Genomic DNA, 24,312 nt, shown 5'->3' with positions numbered 1-24,312 from the left:
CTTCTGTGGCTGCACACCTCCACCCATCACCTCCCCCAACACAGTCAGATGCCTCACAGACACACACACTCAGAGAGGGTAGGGGGAGAAACCGCCCATGCCAGCATCTAGCTGAGCCACCAGAGCAGCAGATTGTTTCAGTCTAAGCCAAGCCCCATCCACTGTGCTCCCTGTTTGTCCTTATTAGGGGCCATGGCCTATGCCACTGCCAAGCTCACACCACCAAAGTCAGGGGAAATCTCTACCAAGCTGTACTGAGGAAGTGCCAACAGCTGGACGTTCCCATAGTAACAAAGTTCTTAGTGTGTTCCCCGTTGCTCCCTTTCCCTGGGGTACCCATCCTTTGGCCTGAGGGAATAGCTCTCGCTGTCTGATGCTTTCGGGAAGCTGGTGCCTAACAGTTTGTCCCGAGCTGCTTTCTAGGCCCCACTGCTCCACACCGTCCCTCCATCCCCATCGGCCCATGGGAGATGGGCACTTTACGATTCCATCTTAACCCCACAACCCATAAGCTCTCTCACCGCCTGCCCCAATGCTGGCTGCCTCGAAGCTTGGTATCTGAAGCCCCTGCTCTTCTCAACAGTATCTGATGCAGCAGCGGACCACGTGAACCACACAGACACTGTTTTTGTGTTTTATTGATCTTTAATAGATTATCTGTTGAATCTGACCCACTCCTCCACCTCTGCTAAATCTTGGTGTCTGGCCTTCCGTGAGCTGGGGTCCAAGTAAATACACCTACACATCTGAGTATCTTCACTGAAGTCACTCATAAGTGAAAGGGGAGCCACTACCCTGAGTGCCCCTCCACATCAGCTCTCTTCCTCACACGTGGAATGTGTCCTTCACCCATCACAGGTGTCAGGAGATTGCCAACTCCCTGGGTAAAACCAGGGCTGAGGCAGTCTCTTGACCTACCAGACCAGATACCATAAAAGTCTATATTTTTTCATTTGATTTGACAATACCGACTCCTAAGACCCACTCCTGGCTGCAGGTTTCCATCTATGACACCAACACTGTAAGATACGAAGTGACCTCATACCAGCCTTTCATGGGGACCCTTACTTGTCCCTCTACTGAAAAGCAGGACATGTTTCCATTTCCAGTCTATGGGACTCCTGCTCCAAGGGGGAACTTTAAACAGAGCTGACAAGATGGAGGGGCCCCAAAAATAGAGGGACCCACTACCTCATGAGATCGCCCAGGTCATCACCACTGGTGTAGGCTGCAGGAAAATGGCCATGGGGGGAAGACGAAATGGAAGCCAGTTAGGTTGTTCATCCCTTCAACACAGGCTGGGATGTGCTCTGGCATAGCAGCAGCTCTGGTATCAGGTGTTTTTAAATGACTGACAAGATGACCATAAACCTAAGGAGATGGGAGACTTTACAATGTTGGCAGGTGACAACATATCCCACAGGAGACAACCCCAGGCCTGCCAGGTCAACAAGGGGCTGCCCAAGAAGAGCAGAATTCAGAGGAAGGTCAGAGGAAAAGCACCCACTTCTCCCATCTCCCTGCACCCTATCCCCTAAGGGTTAACTCCCCCCCCATCCAAGCTTCATCTCCCTTAATCACATCTGATACTGAGCAGCCCAGCAGGGAACAAAGACACCATTTAGAGAAATGGGGCCGAGAAAGTGACCCCCGCACTCTGGGGCGGCTGCCTGGATGCCAGCACAAAGGCGGCATTTCAGAGCTGAAATTTCAGCACCCAACTTGATTAAAGGATTCCAAAGGCTTGGAGGAGGGTGGTAGGGGTGCGAAGTCTATGACTCCCAGAATTAACCCTTATCCAGAGCAGCAAGCACCCCTCCTATTACTGTGGCCACTCCTCCTTCCACCCTGACCAGGGTGCCCAATCCCATGTGGCACACCATGTCTCCTGAGAGTTGCAGTGGGCCAGAGGTCAGGCTGAGCCACTCAAAAGCCATTCTTCCTTCCAACTATGTGGGTGTCCAGGGTTACCTTCTTTTCTAAAAAAAAAAAAAAAAAAATCTTAAAACAAGGTCTCATGTAGCTCAGGCTGACCTTGAACTCACTGCAAACCTCCTGCCTCCACCTCCACAATACTGGGAATACAGGTGTGCCCTACCATCCCTGACTCTACCCCAGGATATGAAAGGAACTTCCTGAGGTGGGAGGCAGGATGCACAAGAGGGCCCACTGAGGCAGGAGAGGGACTCAAACTCAGGTCTGAGGAGCAGAGGGCACAAGGTAGTAGATCAGAAAGGTAGGCCATGGGGGCACTGAGTGGCACTGGCCTGGGACAGAGTGGTGATAGGGCTGCAGTTGCTGCCTTGCCCAACAGGGCTCTGCCTGGGGACAGTGGGGGATCACTGCACCCCCACGCTTCCTGCTAAAGCACCGCTCCTGAAAGGGGATCTGAGTCCTCGATAAGAGCTCAAGGCAGGTCCCTAGGAACAATGGCTGGCTTGATGAAACCTGCTCTGTGATACTCCTGAGAAGGGAGAAGCCCCTGCAGCCAGTCCCCACTGGAAAGGAAATTGGGGGTTTCCGTGGCAACCAGCTCCCTGGGCACAAAGACTCATCTGTCTGCTGAGAAGGCAGCTGAGGTGTCTCCCTGCAGCAGCTTTTGCTCTGGTGCATGGGGAGAGATGGAGGGATGGGATGGGGGCCCTGGTGCTTTAGAAAGAGCTAACAGTCACAGGGTCACCTCAATGTATGCCCATCCTGTAGTAGGGCAGGAACAAGAAAGCAGCAGGTGTCAGCATGCAGGCAACAGGGGCAGAGGGGGTGTGAAGAGTGAAGTTTATTATTTACATGTATAAAATGGGCATAGAGATGGTGCCTGGCACAGCCTGACAGCTCTGCTCAGTCGCTGATGATGAGCTCATCCACGCCCCAATCCTCATAGCTTCCATCTGGCAGGTAACGGCGAATGATGATGGGGATCTTCCGGGCCCTGTGTGGGGAGAAGTCGAATGAAGTGAGAGCTGGTGCCCTGGCTCCCAGCAGAGAACAGGTGGTAGTAGCACGTGTCACAGAAATGCCCTCCCTTGGCTCCCGGGGGCTGGCCATGCATGAGCCACAGGTCTAAAGAGGCCCGAGATACTCTGAAGGAGGGGCAGACTTACTTGAGTTCCTTCATGGCGATGAGCAAAGGGTCTGTCTCCCCCTCCAGCTCCACCATTACTGGGGCACACATCCTGCAGAGACAGAGAAAGATTGGAGAGACAGCAGACAAGGCTCAGAGAAGGTGGATCTGCTGTCCTGATCCTCATCTAGCAAGGTCACCTGGACAGGCAGGCCTGGTGGCAGCAGTGTTCAGGGAGCCACCACTGAGCAGAGGGAAGGCTGGCAGACTGGATTTAAACTGTGCCTGTAAGCACAAGTCACCGAATTTCTCTCCACATCCCAACAGCCTCTTCTAAAATTGAAGAAGAGATCCCTACCTCACTGGGGAAACAATGACAAAAACCAGATAGCAGACAGGCTCTGCACGCCAGACACTGACAGCTACCTGCCATGACCTCTGCCTCAGTGGGAGAGGCCTACTTTGACTTCCACTTTACTATCATGGAAACTAGGTACAGAAAGGTGAAGCTCTAGTGTACAGGAATGCCAGGGTGTTGCGGTGGGAGTGGGAACATCTTCATAGAAGGGATAACATTTGAAATGTAAATACATAAACTATCCAATATAAAAGGTGTCCTGCCCCAGGTCACGTAGGCAGAGAGGCAGAGCCAAGGTCTGCTCCTCACCACTGTGCTGGGATATGTCCCAGGTAACATACTGAAGTCATCTGCATGTCATACCCCATCAGAGAAGGCCCTGCATAGCAACACCCCCAGAAGAGTGACACTCTTCCAGCCTGGCCCCTCATTCAAGCCAGAACAAACTTCCATGCCTCCCCTAGGTTATGGTTAAGTGTCCCCCAAATTAAGATGACGACGGTATTGGAGAAGGAGCTCTTAGAAAGCCACAAAGGGGCTGGAGAGATGGCTCAGTGGTTAAGAGCACTGTCTGCTCTTCCAGAGGTCCTGAGTTCAAATCCCAGCAACCATATGGTGGTTCACAACCATCTATAATGAGATCCGATGCCCTATTCTGGTGTGTCTGAAGACAGCTACAGTGTACTTATATATAATAAATAAATAAAAAAAAAAAATTAAAAAAAAAAAAAAAAAGAAAGAAAGCCACAAAGGTGTGACCACCATGATAGCCTAAGTGGCTTTATTAAAGGAAGAGAAATCCAAGCTAGCAAGGTTGCTCAGTTCTACCAAATAACAGCACTCTGCCATATTACGATGCAGCTTGAGGCCCCACAGGTGAGTTGCCATGTTCTTGAACCTTCTAAGCTCCAGGACTGTGAGCCAAATGTACTAAGCCAGAAGCCTGTCCTCTGGACTTCTGTCACAACATGGACAACAGGCACAGATCCCTTTCATTTCTACTCTCTGTCCTCACCCACCTCTGTCTCCTTTTTTTTATTTAAAGATATACTTAATTTTTTTTTTTTTTATGTGAGCACTCTGTTGCTCTCTTCAGACACACCAGAAGAGTGTCCCATCGGATCCCATTACAGATGGTTGTGAGCTGCCACGTGGTTGCTGGGAATTGAACTCAGGACCTCTGGAAGAGCAGTCTGTGCTCTCAACCATTGAGCCTTGGGAATCTGTCTTCTGTGCCCCCGGTGAGTTAAACATGCGTTTCTTGGCATCAAAGCCACCATACTACTGTCCACACCAGACTATGAACATCTGTCTGGTGGCCCAGAACCACACATGATCCACTATGAGGGCCCAGGCCCCAGCTAATGCTTGGTCCAAGCAAAACTTCCAATGGCAAACAAGGGCACATCAACTCCAGGCCTGTCTCCTGCAGACAGACGCTTCTAATAACCCTGGACAGCCTGACGCCAATAGATTCAGACTTACGAACAAGCATCCAAAATCAAGGGCCAGTGCCTTCTCCAGGCCATAAAAGACCAATGATTTTCTTATGTGTATGGGTGTTTTGCTTACATGGAGGTTTCCAGTGCCTTTGGAGGACACTGGATACAAGAGCACCAAGTGCTCTTAACTGCTGATCCAGACAGAATCCCTCAGCTCATGAGGGGGTCTGAGAATTATACCTTCAGAGGTACCTGGGTGACTCTGGGGACCACCTTGAGACTGACATTTATTAGTTTGTGACTAAATATTCTGGTCTCTGCTAATCCTAAAATCCTGAAATTTTCCAAAGAGCAGAAACCAAATGTCTTTTCTGACATAATGAAATGTCCCCAAAACTTGACGTATAGCTCAGCAGTAAAACATGTAAGGTCCTGTTTAGTTTGCCATACATACACAGAGTGCTTTACATAAGTAACCATTGACCTGACCGGCCGTGTCCACTCTCTCCTCACATCACAGCAGTAACTGAAGGGCATCGCTCATCAGTGCCCCACAGACATGCAAGCGCAGGCTTTGAAGTGACTGTCTTGTGCTGCAGCTACTAAAATAAACATGTCACCATCATCCAGTGAAGATGAGGTGAGTGACATCAGCCAGCAGGTGGCGCACGCAGGCCAGACTGGACTCGCCAAAAGCTATCCAAGATGGCATTTCATTCAGCCCCTAAGCAAAGGTACAGCCCAGGCCTCAGTGTACAGAATCCAGCCTGGCTGTGCTTGAACAGAGGGCATGGGCTCCCTAGGGGAAGGAACACTAAAGCCCGGACTAAGCAGGATCCATCTTACTCCCACAGAGTATGACCATCCAGTTGGCTTAGACTGAGTTGTCAGGACGCCTCACTCCTGTGAGTGTTCCACACTGGCTTATCAGACACGAGTCAGTTTTGAACCTGTCCCTGTAGGTTTACTGACATCTTTTACTAGTTTTATTTATTTATTACAATTTTAAAAAATACTTGTATTCGTGTGTCTATGTTGGGGTGTGTGCAGGAATGGAGCCAGAAGGGTCAGACTCTGAAGCTGAAGTTAGTTACAGGTGGCTGTGACTCAGTTTCCCTTTAAGAACAGGACATTCTTTTAACTTCTCTCAGCCCTTTGAAACAAGACTGTATTTATCTTGTGTGTGAAGAGTTTAAAATGTTTTTATTTTCACTTAGGTATGCTTGTGTTTATGCGGCTAGGCCACAAGTGTGTGGATGCCCACAGAGGCCAGAAGAGGGCGCCGGAGAAAGGTCTATAGCTGAGAAATGACTGAGGACCTTGTCTACACATAAAACCCTTTACCCAGGGCGGTATGAACCGCTATGAGGGGATGTACACAACACTATGCCTCCCCAACAAGTTGGCCTCCACGTGCCCTGTGGGAGAATGCTCCACTGCTGTGCTTTTCTTTCTCCTTCGTCCATCCTGAAGCACCCACCATTCCACATACCAACATGTGAGGAGTCAGCAGTTTCGATCAAGCTTGGGTCTCCCACTAGAGTTCCATTAACACTCTGCCTCCTCTGAGGTTATAGCAATCACTGGATGGGCTGAGCCTATCTGCTGTACGATGATGTCATACAGGTGAAGGCAGGTACAAGACAGAACGAGGCCTGTCATTGGACGAGAAGGAAGGATAGGCAGGAGAAGTTTTAGAGAGAAGAGGAGACTGGAGCAAGAGAAAGAGAGGAGCCAGGAGAACATGGAGGAAGATGTTAAGATTCCTCTCTGCACATTTACAGGTTGTTATGAATATTGGTTTTTTTCTTTCTTTTCTTCTTTTTTTTTTTTTTTCAGAGCTGGGGACGAACCCAGGGCCTTGCGCTTGCTAGGCAAGCGCTCTACCACTGAGCTAAATCCCCAACCCCGGTTTTTTTGTTTCTTTTTTTTTTTTTAAGATTTATTTTATTTATATGAGTACCCTGTAACTGTCTTCAGACACACAGAAGAGGGCATCAGATCCCATTACAGATGGTTGTGAGCCACCATGTGGTTGCTGGGAATTGAACTCAGGACCTCTGGAAGAGCAGACAGTGCTCTTAACCGCTGAGCCATCTCTCCAGTCCATTATGTATATTGTTAAGGGATGGATGTGAACAGGGCTTTATGTGTCTAGGTGGACAATTATACATTATCAATTGGTTGTAAGTCAATTGTGTAGATGTATTGTACATTGAGCATTTAACACATAAATCTGGTTGTTGGGTTCCAATTTGCTGAGTAATGATTTCACTGGGTGTTGGGAGTGTGAACAGTTTGTGACAGGAAGCTGTGTTAGTCTATAGAATGCTTGGGGCTAGCATGGTGTGAGGCCATGCTAGCAAAGCCTGCAGAACACTATGTAAGTCTCATGCGTGGTAACAACCACCAAGGGGACGGTGTGTGAAAGCGGTAACAGAGAAACAGCTAGAGTGTGCGGATCCTCGGGAGTGGGAACTCGCAGGAACCAGAACAAGTGTCATTTTTTATAATTTTATAGCAACAACCTGCCTACCACCCAAATTTAGGAAAACAGAAAATGCTACTCAATGTCCTAGAACCCAGAAGCCTGCTGCTCCTAGGCTTTCCCAAGTGAAGGGCCCTGCTCACTTCGCTGGGCTGGCCAGTCTCCCCAACACAAGCATAAGCCTGAAGGGGCTATTGGAACCCTGCCTGAATTCACTCTTATTTTGTTTGACCAACTGACAGGAATTATCTGAACTCAGGTAATCACATGAGCTGGGCAGACCCCTACCTGAGCTCCACCCCAGACCTTTTTTCATTCTTTACCTTGGGGCATCATCTTGCTGGTTGCCCAGACTAGCCTTGAACTCACTCTGTAGTTCAGGTGGGCCTATGAACCCACAATCCTCCTGTTCCTGTCTCCTGAGTGTCTTCAATCACAGGTCTGTGCCACCAGGCCTGACCAGGGCTTTTACTGTCACTTTTCAAGTCTATTTCTTACATTACACCATAGGCTACCTAAAGCACATCACAAGCTCTGCCACACCGGGACTGGGCAGGACCAGAAGCCTGGGGCTCACTGTGGCTGACCCAGAAGACGGCCAACGGGTAACACTTACGCAATCTGGAGAGCCCGGGTGCCCAGCACTCGGGCTCGCTCGTACTTGGTCATGTATGGAGTGGTGATACGCTTCTGGTTGGCCTGCGGTCGTTCACCAGATGGGAGAATCTCAACATTTTCCTGACCCTCCTGGATACCAAACAAACAATGAGGGGAAATCTTAGGGTAAGTTTTGGATCAGGTAGGAAGACAATGACGCAGACACTCCCCACCACCATCAGTCCTTTCTGGGTGTCATGGATGGTGCAACCACTCACTAACACCCTACACACTACTTCTTAATTTTTACCAACTTGTAAGGCGAGGATTGTGGTCCCTACCAGGAGCTTTAAGTTAGCTGACCTGACCAAAATCTCCGAGCTAGCACTAAAGATGACTGTGTTCAGAACTATAGAACCAGTTGCCTTGCCCGAAAGGTTGGCCCTTTACGTGATGAGCACACCCTGAACCAGAAGCTCAGGACAAACACCTGATCTTTCATATGGCAAATGAGTCAATGGGTCAAGTGATGAGAACAGTCATGGTAAATGAGAAAGAGTCAAACCCATACTGAGCACAGCCCGCTGGACTCTGCTCTGTTCAGGATAGAGACAGAGAACACATAAGGCCCTGGGTCCCATCTCCTGCAGCTCTTGTGCACACAGTAACAGTAATAATAATCTGGCCAGACTAGCACAGATGCCGAGGCACAAAGCAAAGAGTTTCTGACAGCAGAGCTAGGAACTAGCAAAGAAAACAAAAGCTTAGAGCAATGGCTGCTGGCAGGAAGGTGCACAGCCCAGGACGAGTTTACATGATCCTAAAACCAAGAATTAGGTTAGGGTTTGTCTCAGAGAGTAAAATGCTTACTGCCCAAATTTGGATCTCAGTCTCCATGCTGTAACAGTGTGTGCCCATACACACAGAACTAGTAGTAGAGACAGAAGGGTTTCTAGGGCCTGCTGGCTGACAGTCTAGCTGAGCTCCAAGTTTAGACAGATCCTGTCTTGAAAAATAAGATGGACAACGATAGAGGACCATGCCTGGTAGTGACCTCTGACCTCCATGTGTGCTGCACAGGTAAGTGTGCCTGCATACACAGACACATGGCACACATGCATGTGCATAAAGATACACATTAAAAAAAGTAACTATTTGTTGAGTGCTTACTGTATGCCAAACTGTACTGTAAGTGCTAGGATACAGTGGTGAATAAAACCAAAGTTACCTCTGCCTGGGCTGCCTTTAATCCTACCACTCGGGTGGCAGAGGATGGCTGGTTTCTCGTGACCTACAAGTCAGCCTGGCTTAAATAGTAAACTCCAGGCTATCTACTGAGAACAAGTCCCAAAAACCAACAACAACAAATCATACATAATAAGACACAATAATCCCGAGACCTAGTTGAGGTGACACTCAGAAGGCCCAGAGCGGATCTGTGGAAGCTCACTCCTGGGAAAAGGGCAGCGAGAGCTCTTGGTGAGCACTGCTCATCCCTCGGTGTCCCCGGCTGCAGGGCCAAGGCTGGGGCTCGCTACTGACCTCCTCAGCATTTTCCAAGTCGTCAAGCCCTTCGTCCTCCTCCACGTCATCAAAGTCATCGCCATCGAAACTGCCAGAAGAAACCAGTGGTTAGGGCATCACTGGCCAGAAGCAGAGACACAGCCTACTGTCTCAGCTATGATGGACAGACGGACGTGGAACTGACAAATCCCCAACAAGGGAACCAAACTTTGGTGGGTCACTTTATGTCTCCAATTTTGTCCCATATGTCCCTACATTTTGCTAGGACTCGTTTGTTGTGGTTTCCCTCTTTGTGAACTATTCTAGTCAGCATGTAAATGGATACTTTTCTGGTCTGGAGACTGTTCAATGTTTATCTTGTGTAAGTTTGAGTGTACACACACACAAGTGCCTGTGGAAGCCGGAAAAGGGTGAGATTCCCTGAAGCTGGAGTTGTTCTACCTGGTGCTGGGAATGAAGGTTTTGCTCCCTGGAAAATTGGCAAGTGTTGACAACCTCTAAGCCATCCCTCTCGTCAGCCTATCGTAAGAAGAGAAATAGAAATCTGATGGTGTGGTGGCACACTCCAGTATGCCTAGCACTTGGAAAGTGGAAGTAAGAGAACTAGGAGTTTGAACTCCACCTGGGCTACATAGTAAGATTCTGTCTCAAGAGCAAAGGCAAATGAAGTTTACTCCAGGACTGGAGTTACTTTTGTAACTCAAAAGTAGAGTGTATATACAGCATGCATGAAATCCCCAGCCTTCTCAGGACCAACACACTACCAGCATCACCGGCCTCTTTTAAAAACAAATAAACCGGGGCTGGGGATTTAGCTCAGTGGTAGAGCGCTTACCTAGGAAGCGCAAGGCCCTGGGTTCGGTCCCCAGCTCCGAAAAAAAGAACCAAAAAAAAAAAAAACAAAAAAAAAAAAACAAAAAAAAAAAAAAAACAAATAAACCAACAAAAAAACCAACCAACTAACCAGCCAACCAATCATTATTCTCTTTCTCCTCCTGCTACAGTCTAATTCCATATTCCCTTATGGTGGAGAAAACAAACAAAACAAACAAACGTAAGGCCAAGACAACACTGCCATTTTCATGGCCTCCAGTTACCGGGTCCACATACACCACCAGGACAACCTTTCCTGTTCTCTCCTTCTACTTGTGCAGCAAAAACACCTTTACCACTGAGCCATTCCATCAGCCTCCTGTAGCACAAAATGTATGAGGAAGCTGCCAAACCCACTGTTGCCAATTCTTCTCTTCCCTGTCATATTCTCGCCTCAGTAAGACTTTCAACACACCCTCAAGCTCCAAAGCCACCCTTTGTGTGCTCACCGATTAACCCAGCCCTCCCAAAGTGTCTCTCTGTGCTGCCTGGCTGTCCTGGAATTCACTCCATAACCAGGCTGGCCTTGAACTCAGAGATCCCTCTGCCCCTGTCTGCCCTGAGTGCTGGGACCAAACACTTGCACCACTCCCAGCTTCACTAACGATCATTACAGTGCTGAACCCTTGCCACAGACATTCATCCGACAGCCAGCACACCGGGCTCCTTCCTCCTGCTTCCCACTCTGGGGAAGGGGCTCCTTTTCTGGGTTCTCTTCCCTCAGTCACTAACTAGCCATCTCTTCTCTGGTGGCACTCTGCCCTGGTCAGCACTGCCATCTCTGCTTTCATTGCATTTTTGCCTGTGTTTTGTCTGCTTGTGTTGAAGTCAGTTTTCCTGAATACTATGTAACTCTGGCTGGCCTGAGACTCACTATTTAGCACAGATTGACATCTAGTTCATGGCAATTCTCCTGCCTTAGCCTCTCCCAAGTGCTAGGATTATACCTGTGAGCCACCACACCCAGCCTCTGAGTTCTGACTGATACATCTATACTACTGATATAGCTGGACTACCATAGTTTATCTTTTGACCTAACACATACAGCCAGCCCATCAGGGAATCCCTTAGGTTCTATCTTTAAAATATATCAGGAGCCAGGCATGGTGGCACACGCCTGTAATCCAGTGCTCAGGAGGTAAAGGCAGGCAGATCTCTGTAAGTTTGAGGACAGCCTAATCTACACACTGACTTTCAGAACAGCTAGGACTATGTAGAGAGACTCTGTCTCAAAAAAGAACAAAAATACCCATCACTTGGAAGGCAGAGGTAGATGGATCTCTAAGTTCGAACCACCTGATATATGGTTATATTTGTTCTCCAAATAAATAAAATAAAAATATGTCTATAATCCAGCTGGGTCTGGTAGCACATACCAGACATACCAACACTTGGGAAGCTGAAGCAAAAGACTGTAGCAAATTCAAAGCTAGTCTTAGCTACATCATGAATCCCCGGCCAGCCTGGGTTTCAGAGTGAGACTTTGTCTCAAACAACACTAAACTTCAAGCTCTCCAGAGTCCACTCCCACTTCTGGCCACCTTTGCTACTATCTCACCTAGTCCAAGTCCGCGTCTGCTCCCAGCCTTCCAGGCCATTCTCTGGGTTGCTCTTTCCTCCCTACTTCCACGACTACGCAAGCTACACCACTGGCATTCACTTCCAGAAAGGGAGCGCTCGGTGGGCAGGGGCTACACGGACGAAATCTCTGCCCACTGTCCCCACTGCTCCGCGAGGTAATAAGTTCTGAAGACTTCGCCCCACCGACCCACTAGCCTGTACTCCAGGAGCCCGGCTTGCACCACAACCTCCGTCCCTCCGTGGCCCGCGCTCACTTGTCTTCGTTGTCTGACATGATACCTTCTCCTTACTGGCCGGTCCGGGTCGCAGAGCAGAGAAACGCGCGCTTCAGCCCCTTGCGGCAACACGTGTGGTTTGCGCTTGCGCCGTGACCTAGGCGCAATCACTTCCGGGAGGCAGTCGATCGCGAGCGCTAATGCGCGTGCGTGGGGGCGTGTCTGCTAGTTACCATGGTAATAAGGAGTGCTTGGTGAGGACGCTCACACTCTGGCTCCCCGGAGGATTTCCGTGAGGAAGGCTCTGTCACGCCCGGGTCATCGCTGATGGTGAGCGCTCCGCCCTAGACCGTCAGGATAAGGACTGTGGTCACCGCGCTGTCCGGAGCCGAGGGGTCGAGCACCAGCTTCTCAGTCTCCTAGGTTGCTAGCGATGAGAGGTCTGTCTGCGACGCGGGAAGAGGGCTGGTCATTCCTTCTCTCCCTCCTAGAACCCTCCCATGGCTTCACAGGAGAGGGTGGACGCAGTGGCAAACGGAACCGGGTTCCACCGCTGCCGTAAGCAAGCCGCTTACACGCCGGGGACCTGTGAGCTTCTCAGAGGTTAGTGCATTAGCGGACCAAAGACTTGAGCGGTGCGGTTTTCCCTTAAGAGCTTGGGATTCAGAAGGGTTCTGGGGAGAATCAAAGGCCAGAGATGGAGAATTTTGGAATGGTTAGCTCATCTTTTACGTGCACTTTCAATGAAGCCTATCTCCTTCCCACCACAGTAGGACCTTCACAGTACCACATTCAACTCCCTTCACCGGGTTTAGCATAATATATAGTCTTACAGGTGTTTAGTGTCCCAGCTATCATCTTCTAAATGGTGAATGCCACCAGGCAAAGAACGAGCCAGCTTCCGCACACAATTGTAGCTCCAGACTCTGCTATGTGAATGAACCTGCATGCATTTAATTATTCAACGACTAAAAACCCAATATATGATTTGGATATTGTCCTAGGTATTCGGAATAGAGTGTTGAGAGGATTGCGAAAGCCAATTCTTGCTCTTATAGAGCTAATAGTACAGGAGGGTAACAAGAAAAATTAACAATAGAAAATTATAGAGCTGGGGTGTCACTCAGTGATAGAGTATATTCTAGGCAGATGTGAAGTCTGGATTTCAGTCCCAGCACACCACACGCCAAAATAAGTGTGTGTGTTACAGTTGGAGAGATGGCTCAGTGGTTAAGAGCATTTACTACTCTTTGAAAGTTCAGTCCCCAGCACCCATGTTAGCCAGTCACCAAAAAAGTGTGTGTTTGTCTTAGGCAGATATAAAGCTATGCAAGCTTACTACTTGGGAGGATCGCCTGAGCCCAAGAAAAGCGAGTCTGTATAATATAGTAAGAACCTATCCTTAATATAAGGGTTGGAGAGATGGCTCAGAGATTAAGAGCACTGACTGCTAGTCTCAAGGACCCAAGTTCAATTCCCTACAACCATGTCAGGTGGGCCAAAACAGTCTATAACTCTAGCTTCCTATGATTCAGTGCCTTTTTTCTGGCCTTCACAGACACCCATACACACATACATTCACACACGCGCTCTCTCTCTGTCTCTCTCTCTCTCTCACTCTCTCTCTCTCTCTTTTTCTTTTTTCTTTTTTTTCGGAGCTGGGGACCGAACCCAGGGCCTTCCTCTTGCTAGGCAAGTGCTCTACCACTGAGCTAAATCCCCAACCCCTCTCTCTCTCTCTCTTAAGGGAAGAAAAGCTGCTCATGTCGTTGATTCTGAGAAAGAGGTGGGTGGACGTGTGTGTGAGGCTGCCCAATGTATATACCAAGTTATGACCATAGTGAGACTATGTCTATAAATAAACCAATAAATAAAAAGGTAGAAAACAAATGAATAAATACAAGAAAAGGAAAAAACCAGAAGTGGCATGCACTCTGGAGAAGATGAAGTAGGCAGAGGAGTGGGAGAGCTCGGTGCAGAGCTGAGGAGACAGTGCTACAGTGGGGCATTGCAGGGGTGGGTCATGGTCAGGGGAGGGTGCCTGCTGAAGCTCCGGAACTCAAAGATGGCTTTATTTTTGCAGTGATGATGAAGGAGTCCAAACTGACAAACTTCCAGCAACGCCATATCATGGACACCATGAAAAGTAAGGACAGTCACTCTCACTCAAGAGACTTTCTGGGGAGAGGAACCAGGGATTTTTTTTTTTTTTTTTTTGGTTTTTTCGGAGCTGGGGACCGAACCCAGGGCCTTGCGCTTTCTAGGCAAGCGCTCTACCACTGAGCTAAATCCCCAACCCCAGAACCAGGGATTATTTATTTATTTATTTATTTATTTATTTATTTATATTTGAGACAGGGTTTCTCTGTGTAGCCCTGGCTGTCCTGGAACTTTATAAACCAGGCAGGCCTCAAACAGATCTCTTAGGAGATCTGCCTGCCTCTGCCTCCCAAGTACTTGGATTAACAGTGTGTGCCACTGTGCACAGCTCAGGGATAGGTTTTCAATGCTCCTCTATATAAAGGTGGGAGTTTATTGCAGTGGGAGTTTGTTTAGCAAGGTCTAGGCCAACCATGACTACACAAAAAAGGCTTGGGTGCCGGCGATGGTGGTGGTCCAGCACTTGGGAGGCAGGGGCAGGTGGATCTCTTGAGTTTGAGACCAGCCTGGTAACAGAGTGAGTTCCAGGGCAGCCAGGCTACACAGAGAGAGAAACCCTGTCTCAAACACAAAAATGGAAGACCAAAAAAATAAATAAATAAATAAAGAAAAAAAGGTTGTCTCAAAAAAACAAAAAGGGTTGGAGAGAGTGAGGCAGGCTGGAGAGATGGCTCAGGGGTTAAGATAGGAGCAGGTACTGTTCTTGTAGAAGATCTGAGTTTGGTTCTCAGCTCCCGTGTAGGGTGACTCCAGCTTATGTCCTCACTGGGCACTGTGGTTCACAGACACACAGGCGTATGTGTGTATGTACGTACATATGTATGTATGTATATATGTATGTATATGGTGTATACACACATAACTAAAAATACATTTTTGTTTTTCAAGACAGGGTTTCTCTGTGTAGCTCTATCTGTCCTAGGATCTGCTCTGTAGATCAAGCTGGTCTCAGAGATCCGCCTATGGACACCGGGCATGCACACAACATACATCCATCTATGCAAGCACTCATACACATAAAACAAAACCAAATAAACCTTAAGAGACAAATCTTCCTTGAAGCTTCATAGCTTTGGCTGCTGCCCCGGGGATTCACTCTGCCTCTCTTTAACTAAAACCTACCGTTGTTAAAGAAACCTGGTCTCAAAAACAAACAACCACGAAAACAAGAAAACAACTAAACTGGGGCTGGGGATTTAGCTCAGTGGTAGAGCGCTTACCTAGGAAGCACAAGGCCCTGGGTTCGGTCCCCAGCTCCGGAAAAAAAAAAAAAAAGAACCAAAAAAGAAAAAAAAAAAAAAAAGGGGGGGGGGCTGGAGAGATGGCTCAGTGGTTAAGAGCCCCCGACTGCTCTTCCAGAGGTCATGAGTTCAATTCCCAGCAACCACATGGTGGCTCACAACCATCTGTAAAGAGATCCGATGCCCTCTTCTGGTGTATCTGAAGACAGCTACAGTGTACTTACATATAATAAATAAATAAATCTTAAAAAAAAAAAAAAAAAAAAAAAAAAAAACCAACTAAACCAAACCACAAAACAAAAACCCTAAGTTGTTCTGGAGCTTGGTTCAGGACAACAAACCCCTCTCCTTCACCTGAACACCTAGCATCATGGCAGCCATAACTAGTTGCTGAGTCCGCACCCAAGGAAGAGCTAGAGCTGGAGCTGATCACCTGAGAACAAGGCATCTTCTCAGGTCGGTGAGGGGCAGGCACGTAGGAAGCAGCAGTTGTTGAGCCCATAAGCTATATCCATGCCCTAACCACTCATCCCATCTGTCACTACCCGGGCCCAGCTCCCCACCAATGCTGGGTGAAAAATGAACAACTGTTTTCCTTGGCCATGAATGAGACTTTGAACAGCAACCCAGAGAGGTAACCCTTCCCCACACCTTCCCATGGCCTCCTACATTGCAGAATAAAAACCATCCTTCCAGAAGCTTCAGAAGTGTTTTCTAATCCCCGCTCGCCTCTTGGCTGCTGCCTAGTTACCTGGGCACACACACCCCCAGCACCTCTTCATGGTTTTCCCCCACTGTTACCTTTTTACAGGAACTTCCCTGACAAACACTAACATGTAGGCTGAAGTTCTGGCTCAGCTGGTAGAGAGACCCCTTGCCTCTTACACACAGGCATTAGATTGCATCCCTGGCACCACATAAAAGTGTGGCTGTCTGAGGAAATAGCTGTGTAGTGCTTGCCTAGCATGCCCCAGCAAATGTCTCCCCCATCAAGATGTCCTTAGCCCAGGTTTGGGGGCAACCTGAGGTAGGGATATTTTGACATTCATTTAACATATTTCCAGGGACTTTAATGAACAAAGGGCTATGTTAGAAGCATGACTTGATCTTCGCTGTCTTCAGTTCTCTCTGACTCTGCCTTTTCCTGTTCTCTTGAGAATCCCTCACCAGTGCTCCCATTATCCTGCCTTTGGCTCATGTCCCTTTCTTCCCCCCTTTCCCCCATAGGGTCAGCCACTCTCTTCTTAAGCTGTTGATATGCTGGCCACTTCTAAATCTGGATCTCCCACCCCAGCTTCCCCTCTCTTTAGATCTGTTTTTATTCCCCACTGGACATCTCCCCAGGCTTGTCCATATGTCCCCAGCCAAGTATTATTCCTCTCGAATTCCTGCCCTTGTGACCTTCATTACAAGCCACACCTACACGGGCTTAGTCAGCATCTCACACCCTTATACTCAAGACACTCTGAAGTTCAGCTGTTCCTCTCCCTTCCTTACATTACAGAGCATGGGATTTGGAGTCAGGTTGGTTTGGGCTTGATTTCCAGCTCTATCATTTTTGATTGTGTAATAGAGTTATTTAACCTCTCTGGAGCCTCAGTCCTCCCATATGTAAAATGATGATAATAATACCTACCTCACAGGGTTGTTGTGAGGATTTAAATTAGATATTGTACGAAAAGTGCCTAGCACAGTGCCTGGCACATAATAGAGTAGGTGCTCAATAAATGGTAGCTATTATTAAAAAAAAAAAAAAGTGTGGCTGTCCATAGCTGTCATCCATGTACTTGGAAGGCAAAGGCAGGAAGATCAAAAGTTTAAGGTCCTCTCTAGCTTCATAGGAGTTGGGAGGCCAGTCTGGATAGAGACCCTGCCTTAAAGAAAAGGAAAAACCCAAAACACTGGGCTGGTGAGATGGGTAAATCATGCTTGCTACAAAGTTTAACAACCGGAGCTCCATCCCTGGGACAAACTTGGTTGGAGAGAACTGATTATTGAAAGTTGTCCTTTGATCTCCAAAATAATGCTGTATCAAATGGGTTGAAATCTGTATACATATTACACACACACACACACACACACACACACACACACACACACACACACACAAATAGAAAAAGAAACAGAAATAGAGGGCCATGCTGAAGCTTCAGTGTATAAGAATGTTTATTGCAGCATTGTCAGAAGTAGTAAAAATCCAGCCAACAAAAAAGAAACAAAATACCAGGGACAACCAGAATGTCCAGAAGTGGACTAGCTGAATAAATAATGTAACGTTTTTACAACTAGTACACAGCTATGAAAAATAAGTTACCTGTGCATGTGCTTACAGGAAGCTGGCCGTGATAAATTGCTAAGTGAAAGGATCTGTTACTGACCATAGGGTATGATCCAGTGTAAGAACCGTATGTGTACATACCAAACGATCAATCCTTGGATGTTTTAGAAGCTTCAAGAACAAGGAGCAACCACCTAATTGTTACTATAGCTTTCAGAGGAGCGGGCCTGGACGGATTTGGAGACTGTCTACACTGTTTGGCTTCTGGCAGCTACCTTATTTCTCTGAAAGCAAGCCAAACAGGTGCTCCCACTTGCTCTTTTTTTTTCCCAGGAGGAGCCCCTCTACCCCTGCAGTGCAACCCGACATCCAGCCAGAGGGGCTCTCCCTCCAAGAAATCAGCTGCAGCCATCTACCTGCCTCCCATCCTGGCTACCCACACTCACCTCAGGCCCGCCAGCTTGTGTCAAGCCAATGGGGCATACAGTCGTGAGCAATTCAAGCCTCAGGCCACCAGTAAGTGGTGACCGTAGAGCTCTCTTCTGGGGTCACATCAGCCCAGGACACACAGTATCATTCAAACGAGCTAGTAACAAACTCTGGCAGGAAACCAGGCAGGTGGCCCCCTTTATCTTCCTAGAACTTCCTTCAAATTAATCCAGTTTTCCCAATCCCAGAGGGACATGTGGCTGTGAGCTGCTTATCCTCCTGTTCCCTCAAGTTCATCTGCCTGCATTTGAGGCCACATTGGGGAGCCCCTCCTCCTCTAACATTGCCTTTGGCCCAGACCCACTAACATCCCCACAGTTCCTACACACAGGTCATTTCAGAGGCCTGGTTTCTGGGTTACCCATTAGCTTTGCACTGGTGCCTTTTCTTGGTTGTTTCCACTGCTAGCCTAACAAGTTCTGCTCAGGAACAGACAGTGAAGAGCGGGATCTGGAGAGGCCCACTCCTCACAACCCAGATACCCACAGTGCACACAGCCGCTAATGGGAACAAGGGAGCAGGCCTTGCTCTGTACCTTACTTAGCAAGATCATTTCTGGGCCCCACAGGAGATCTGGAGAAGGAGAAACGAAGACTCCAAAATATCTTTGCCACTGGGAAGGACATGGAGGAACGGAAAAAGGTTCCCCACGTGCAGCAAGAAGACCCAGCTCCTGAGCTGGACCGGTTTGACGAACGTGAGCTAGTGTGTGTGTGTGTGTGTGTGTGTGTGTGTTGTGTAGTGTGTGGTGTAGAACTGCTGGGGCTAACAAGAGCAACATGGCTTGATAGACACCCAGTCTCCCTCAGAGACCATGCACTGCCTGAGACCCTGTGCACTCTAGTCACACTGCCCTGTGCACATGATGGCCCCTCCCCTCTGTGCAGTGGTGAAGGAAATCCAGGACAGGAAAGAATTCTTGGCTGCCATGGAGGCTCTGGGACAGGGCAAGCAATACCGAGGAATCATCCTGGCTGAAATCTCCCAGGTAGGAGAGGCCACCAAAGAGGGGAAGAGTAGAGTCAAATGGGAGGAACCCAGGCCTCAAGGATAGGTGGCATCTCAGGCATCCTGCCATGACCACAGCTCTTCCTGGCGGCTCTTTGCAGAAACTCCGGGAAATGGAGGACATTGATCGCAGGAGGAGCAAGGAGCTTCGGAAGGCCCTCACCACCACTTAGACCAAGACTAGGGCGGGCTCGCCCAGTGAGACTGCCAACCTAGCACAACAGCCAGAACTGGAGCCCTTCACTCTGCAGTGTCACCTCCCAGGCCTGTCCACCCACACAGGCCATGCCAGATCATGATATGGCACTGTCCTGGGGCATGAGACAGTACCCTAGACGCTGCCCAGGGATGCAGAGCCTCAGTGGGATGTCCATGTCCCAGCTACTGTACTGAAGCCTTTCTAGGGAAAGGCCCAGGCACACCATGGTGAAGCTCAGGCTCACCACCTTGGACGTGTGCCTGAGGGCACCCTCTCTCCGGCTTTTCTGATGTCACAGCTGGCCTCAGGTGCTCTGTTCTGCCTTTCTGAACCTAAAAGTGAACATGATTCTTTCCTTCCTTAGGATCTAAGTCTTTGCCGCCTTGTAGTCTTAGGCAAATGTTTAACCACAATGATTAACTGGCCAATAAACACATTTCACTTGGCCGTGACATGTGCACCTTGTTTCCCCAGGGTACTGCTTATTTGTTCAGATTCAGAATCTGTCCAGCACAGGTGGAGTCTAATGGCTGTTTGCAAATTTCCAGAAGAAAGGGTTAACAAGGTTCATAAGCAGCCTGCAACCAGTGCTAACCTTCAGGACTACGGTGTGAAAACTCATGTTCACCAAGATACTCAAGTAATTAACTGCAGAGCAGCCCACTCAGGGCAAAGGTCACGGGGATGGCATCCAAAGACTGGGAAAAATGCAAAAGAGAAGGCCCTATGCAAAAGGGCCCTGGCAGATGCCACAGTTCCTTTCCAGGGCCCCTGAGGCCTCAGCCTGAAGGTCAAGCAGCACCTGACAAGGAAAGCAGCCCTTCTCGATACTTGGCACCCCACCTGCTCCCCAGCTGGTACACCCACTCCCCACCAGGTGCACCACCTGCATCCCAGGTGGTACACTGCACATCAGTGTCCTTCCTTTAGGCGGTTGACCCTGAGCAGCCTGACCTTCACCAATATTGTCATTTTCCTATCCCATAAATGAAAATATTTCCTGCTCCTGCTGGACGTTCCCCATAATTCCAATAGAACATATGACCTGTGTCCTTGTCATAGAATAAACTGGTCTATGCAGTAGCCAGCAGATGAGCATTCAATTAGTAGGGACAAGCTTTCAAATTTACAGGCCTAGCGCAATGGAAAACCCAGGACAAGTGTAGTCCACAATGAGAAACTCAACTTTGATGTCAACATTTACAACTTACACCTGTAGGAGAACTGGATTCTGAGTTTCTTCTGAAAAAAATGGGCAAGATCTGGCAACCCTGGGCCCATGCTCACAGAACACAGGTGACTATGAGAAAGGTTGTTCTGTTCCACTGAGATATGAACTTTCCTTGACAGTGAAACAGCCTGGTAGAGCCCTCTTGGGTTATAGCAACTGAGTCATAAGGCTCCTGTGAAAGACCTCTGAGGTGGTGGCCTTGGCTCTAGGACAGCAGGTGCATCTGGAGAGACCACCAAAGGCTACATGGGTCAGGTTCTCAACTGAGTGGACAGCTCAGACAAGCAAGAGGGCACAGATGTGGCTGTGCCCAAGGCTGTAGGGCACCGGCAACTGAGATATAGTGAGTTCCTTCCCAGGATGCACAGAGGGAGGAACTCTGAAGTCTGCGAGTGTAAGAACAGTGCTTGGACCATAAGCTGCCTAGCACAGTCCACAGCAAAAAGAGGCATCCCATCACTTCACTCAGTGGTGAGTGGCTAGCAGACCTCAGAGTGAAGAGACAACAGAAAAGACAGGCTGCACCAACCACAAAAAAGGAATGGGCCCATCCCCTGGGCATAGAGTGGGCAGAAAGCCTGAATTAGAGAACCTCCAGCCAAAGCACACCTTCCTAGGCTGACCTGAGTCACGGCCCCAGCACAGCCAGCAGAGGTCCCTGTGTAGTAGATGAGGATTTCCACAGATGGAGGGAGATGAGGGGGAGGAAACAACTGTCATCAGTCCATTCCCTTCTGACACTACACAGAGCACTCACTCAAGGGCTGGACTTGAGACTTCATAAATAAAGCTCCAGGGTGAGGTGACAGAGTCTCAAGGGCATCTGCACTAGACAGGAAGGTGGGCCAAGGGTCAGGGCGGAAGGAAGCAGCGAGGCAGCCAACCTTGCTGCTGGCCTGCTGCAAGGTATGCAAGCCCTAAGCCAGGGCCTGCTGTGAGCAGGACTGATGACGACCCCATCTGGCCTGGTTCAGAGAGCAACAAGGAGAGCCACTGCCTCTGCCTGGAGCCTGCATCCCTGCTTGTCCCCAGGCACGTCACAGCATCTGGAGTCAGGGCAAAGTCACAGCTGTCTGGGACACAGGGAAGAGGGAAAAATCTTTAGCCCAGACCAGCTGGAGACCCCTGAGGAGGGCAAAGGTCACCCAGAGACTCCTTCCCAAGGTCACTGTCCCCCTTGGCAGGTCCAGGGGCAGCAGAGTGCTGCTCTGGCCTCCAGGATCCAGGAGAGGAAAGGAAGGCAGCTTCCTTGGCTGTCAGCTCTTGCCCGTAGGGGCCTTGCTCTTGGCATCTCGCTTGTTTCCCAGAAGCTTCAGCACCTTCATGGTCTTGAACTTGCCCTTCTTCTTACTGTCAGACTCTGCCTCTCTTTGGAAATCTGAAGCAAAGAACAAAGACTCAGATAGGAAGGGAGGGAAGCACCTGGATAGGATGGGCAGTGACCAGTGTCACTGAGCAGGTATGCAACCATCAAGGGCTCCAGGCCATCCTTTCACCGAGACACCTCAGAAACCATATGCCTCAACCTCAGTTTCCCAAGTAAAATGTATGCCTTTGAAAGGAACCAACACTAACTGTGCTGCTTACAGGTGCCTAAGCTCAGGCTGGCACTTCATATAGTCAACTCTGTAACCCCCAGCCACACTGGAAAGAGGTGCCATCACAAAGCTCATGTGCCCAAGCTGGGACCAGGAGCCAGTCTGGCTCTAGCCTCAGCCACATGGCCACAAGGGCACAGTGAGTCACGGATGGAACTGAGGTCAAGCCCCAAGCCCCAGCTCTCAGGGATGCATCCTTTAGCCACGACAGATACTCTGATCCTGAACAGGCTCCGGGTTCCTAGACCCCCAAGTCAGCTTGCAGAGCAGAGGGCATAGGACCCCTGCTAAACCACAGTTGTCCTGTGGACACAAAGGAATCCCCTGGCTACCCTCAAAACCTGGCAAGGACTGGCCTCCCTTGCTCCAGAGGGCTGGGAGTTTGCTTTACAGCCAAGCATCCCATGGGGCTGCTTGCTGCAAACACAGGCTGCAGCTCACAAGCAAGTGCTGGCCCCTCCTCAGGGGAGCCTCACCTTTCTTCTTTTTTTTTTTTGGTTCTTTTTTTTTCCCGGAGCTGGGGACCGAACCCAGGGCCTTGCGCTTCCTAGGCAAGCGCTCTACCACTGAGCTAAATCCCCAACCCCCTCACCTTTCTTCTTGATCATAGTTTCCAACATCTTGTCTTCCTCTTCTTCCCTGGGTAAAAAAGAGAAGCTAAGTGTCTACCACAGGAAGGAACCAGGTTATCTGTGAGTCCCTTCCAAGCTCCAGACCCCACAGGACAGGGCGAGATGAGGCAAGTGCCCTCCTAGGCTCTACCAGGAAGCTGCTCCCCCAACAGGATCCCAGGTGTGGCACCTCTGCCGGTCCTCGTCCAGGCAGTTGACAATGGCATCGCGCTGTTCGATGAGGGTCATGAGCTCCTGCATCAGCACCTTCTCTCTGGCCCGATCGTCGTCTGTCCAGTCCTTCTCTGCCAAGGGAGAAAACCAGGGTAAGTGGTGGGAACCTCTTCACAGGGACAGCACACACATCCTGAGTCCCGGAAGACAGCAGGCCATCCTTGCTGTGAGATTAAGAGAAGGACCCAGAGTGCCACTTACAAGCTGGTAGGGAAATGAAGGTAGGTCTAGGGAAAAACGAAGAACACTTGGCTGCCCACCAAATACCCTTCAAGTGATGCCCTGCAGAGCCAAAAATGCTCAAGAGCTTCCTGCCCACAAAACACAAAGGTCAAAGACACCATGCAGGCCCAGGGTGCCCACCAAATACCATCTAAGGACACCCTGCAGGGCCAGCAATGCTCAAAGGGTGGCTTCCTGTGGAAAGCAACATGGGACTGGCTTGAGTGAACAAGCACAGGGAGGACAAGGAACTCCCAGGAGTCCACCTGCAGAAGCAGTTCAGTCCAAGTCACAAAGCGGAATGTGCCCCCACGGCCATGGAGGAGGGCAAACGGAGGGACAATGGGCCCCCTGGTGTCACTAACACTTGCCACCCTCCAGATTCTTCCCTCTTCCAGGCCTCTTGATGCTTGATGTCTCAATAGGACCACCCTCAGGGCCTGCAAGGCTGGGTGCCCATATCTGGTGCCACTCATGTGTTAAGCTACCAGGAACTACCCCATTCCCACTTCACCTTGAGGGACAGGAAACCCAGCCCAATCCTGGGGACAGCAAATGGCTTCACAGCCACTACCTAAATTCCAATTCTCCTGTGTCCTCACCCCTGGAGCCTGGGTAGGTTGAGCTCCTAGTCTACGTGCAGGGAAATTGAAGTTTTAGAAAACTAAGCCTTTTGCCAGCATTACCCAGACAAAGTCATTGAACCCAAGCAGCCTGACCTCTCACATGGTGGCCTTTTGTGGCATCTATGGGCCCATCTCCCTCAGGGTCCCATAAACTAGCCTAATCTTCAAAAGCAGCATCAGGGGCAAGCTGACTAGGGCAGGGTGTGTAGCCACAGCCTTGGGGCTGCCGGTCATACTCACTCTAGTTACACCAGGCTCCTGAGAGGTGGCCACACT

General features: G+C 49.3%; 3 protein-coding genes across 6 annotated transcripts in view; 1 reads left to right on the top strand and 2 right to left on the bottom strand.

Annotated features, from left to right (window-relative positions):
- Positions 1 to 625: 625 nt before the first annotated feature.
- On the bottom strand, positions 626 to 12,330 carry Polr2f (RNA polymerase II, I and III subunit F). 3 transcript variants are annotated; one of them, XR_010053048.1, is made up of 7 exons: positions 12,179 to 12,330; positions 9,489 to 9,558; positions 7,966 to 8,096; positions 3,102 to 3,173; positions 2,788 to 2,929; positions 1,881 to 1,979; positions 626 to 1,371 (listed from the first exon to the last, which is right to left on the bottom strand). XR_010053048.1 is itself a non-coding variant. In NM_031335.3 (5 exons), exons 1-5 carry the CDS (start codon positions 12,196 to 12,198, stop codon positions 2,839 to 2,841), a joined length of 384 nt encoding a protein of 127 aa, NP_112625.1. In that variant the 5' UTR covers positions 12,199 to 12,243; the 3' UTR covers positions 2,798 to 2,838. The 3 variants fall into 3 exon arrangements, 1 of the variants encoding a protein (NP_112625.1); XR_355831.5 differs by having other exon boundaries at positions 626 to 1,979; NM_031335.3 differs by lacking the exons at positions 626 to 1,371; positions 1,881 to 1,979 and having other exon boundaries at positions 2,798 to 2,929; positions 12,179 to 12,243.
- Positions 12,331 to 12,368: 38 nt separating this feature from the next.
- On the top strand, positions 12,369 to 19,966 carry C7h22orf23 (similar to human chromosome 22 open reading frame 23). Of its 2 annotated transcripts, XM_006241992.4 has the most exons (7): positions 12,369 to 12,469; positions 12,631 to 12,742; positions 14,223 to 14,285; positions 18,152 to 18,334; positions 18,876 to 19,004; positions 19,195 to 19,295; positions 19,417 to 19,966. In XM_006241992.4, exons 1-7 carry the CDS (start codon positions 12,467 to 12,469, stop codon positions 19,486 to 19,488), a joined length of 663 nt encoding a protein of 220 aa, XP_006242054.1. In that variant the 5' UTR covers positions 12,369 to 12,466; the 3' UTR covers positions 19,489 to 19,966. The 2 variants fall into 2 exon arrangements, with proteins under 2 accessions (XP_006242054.1, NP_001007709.1); NM_001007708.1 differs by having other exon boundaries at positions 12,385 to 12,742.
- The window catches only part of Micall1 (MICAL-like 1), a 30,427-nt gene continuing 23,803 nt past the window's right edge, over positions 17,689 to 24,312 (bottom strand). Inside the window, exons 14-16 of the mRNA NM_001419632.1 lie at positions 23,145 to 23,259; positions 22,936 to 22,982; positions 17,689 to 22,123 (exon numbers count right to left, since the gene is read on the bottom strand). Coding sequence (NP_001406561.1) covers positions 22,002 to 22,123; positions 22,936 to 22,982; positions 23,145 to 23,259 — 284 coding nt within the window. The 3' untranslated portion in view covers positions 17,689 to 22,001. The remainder of the gene's footprint in view (positions 22,124 to 22,935; positions 22,983 to 23,144; positions 23,260 to 24,312) is intronic.

The sequence above is a fragment of the Rattus norvegicus genome, chromosome 7 (genome assembly GCF_036323735.1).
Source record: "Rattus norvegicus strain BN/NHsdMcwi chromosome 7, GRCr8, whole genome shotgun sequence".
NCBI lineage: Eukaryota > Metazoa > Chordata > Mammalia > Rodentia > Muridae > Rattus > Rattus norvegicus.
Note: the sequence above shows the minus strand (reverse complement) of the source record. Positions and strands in the feature narration are given on the sequence as shown.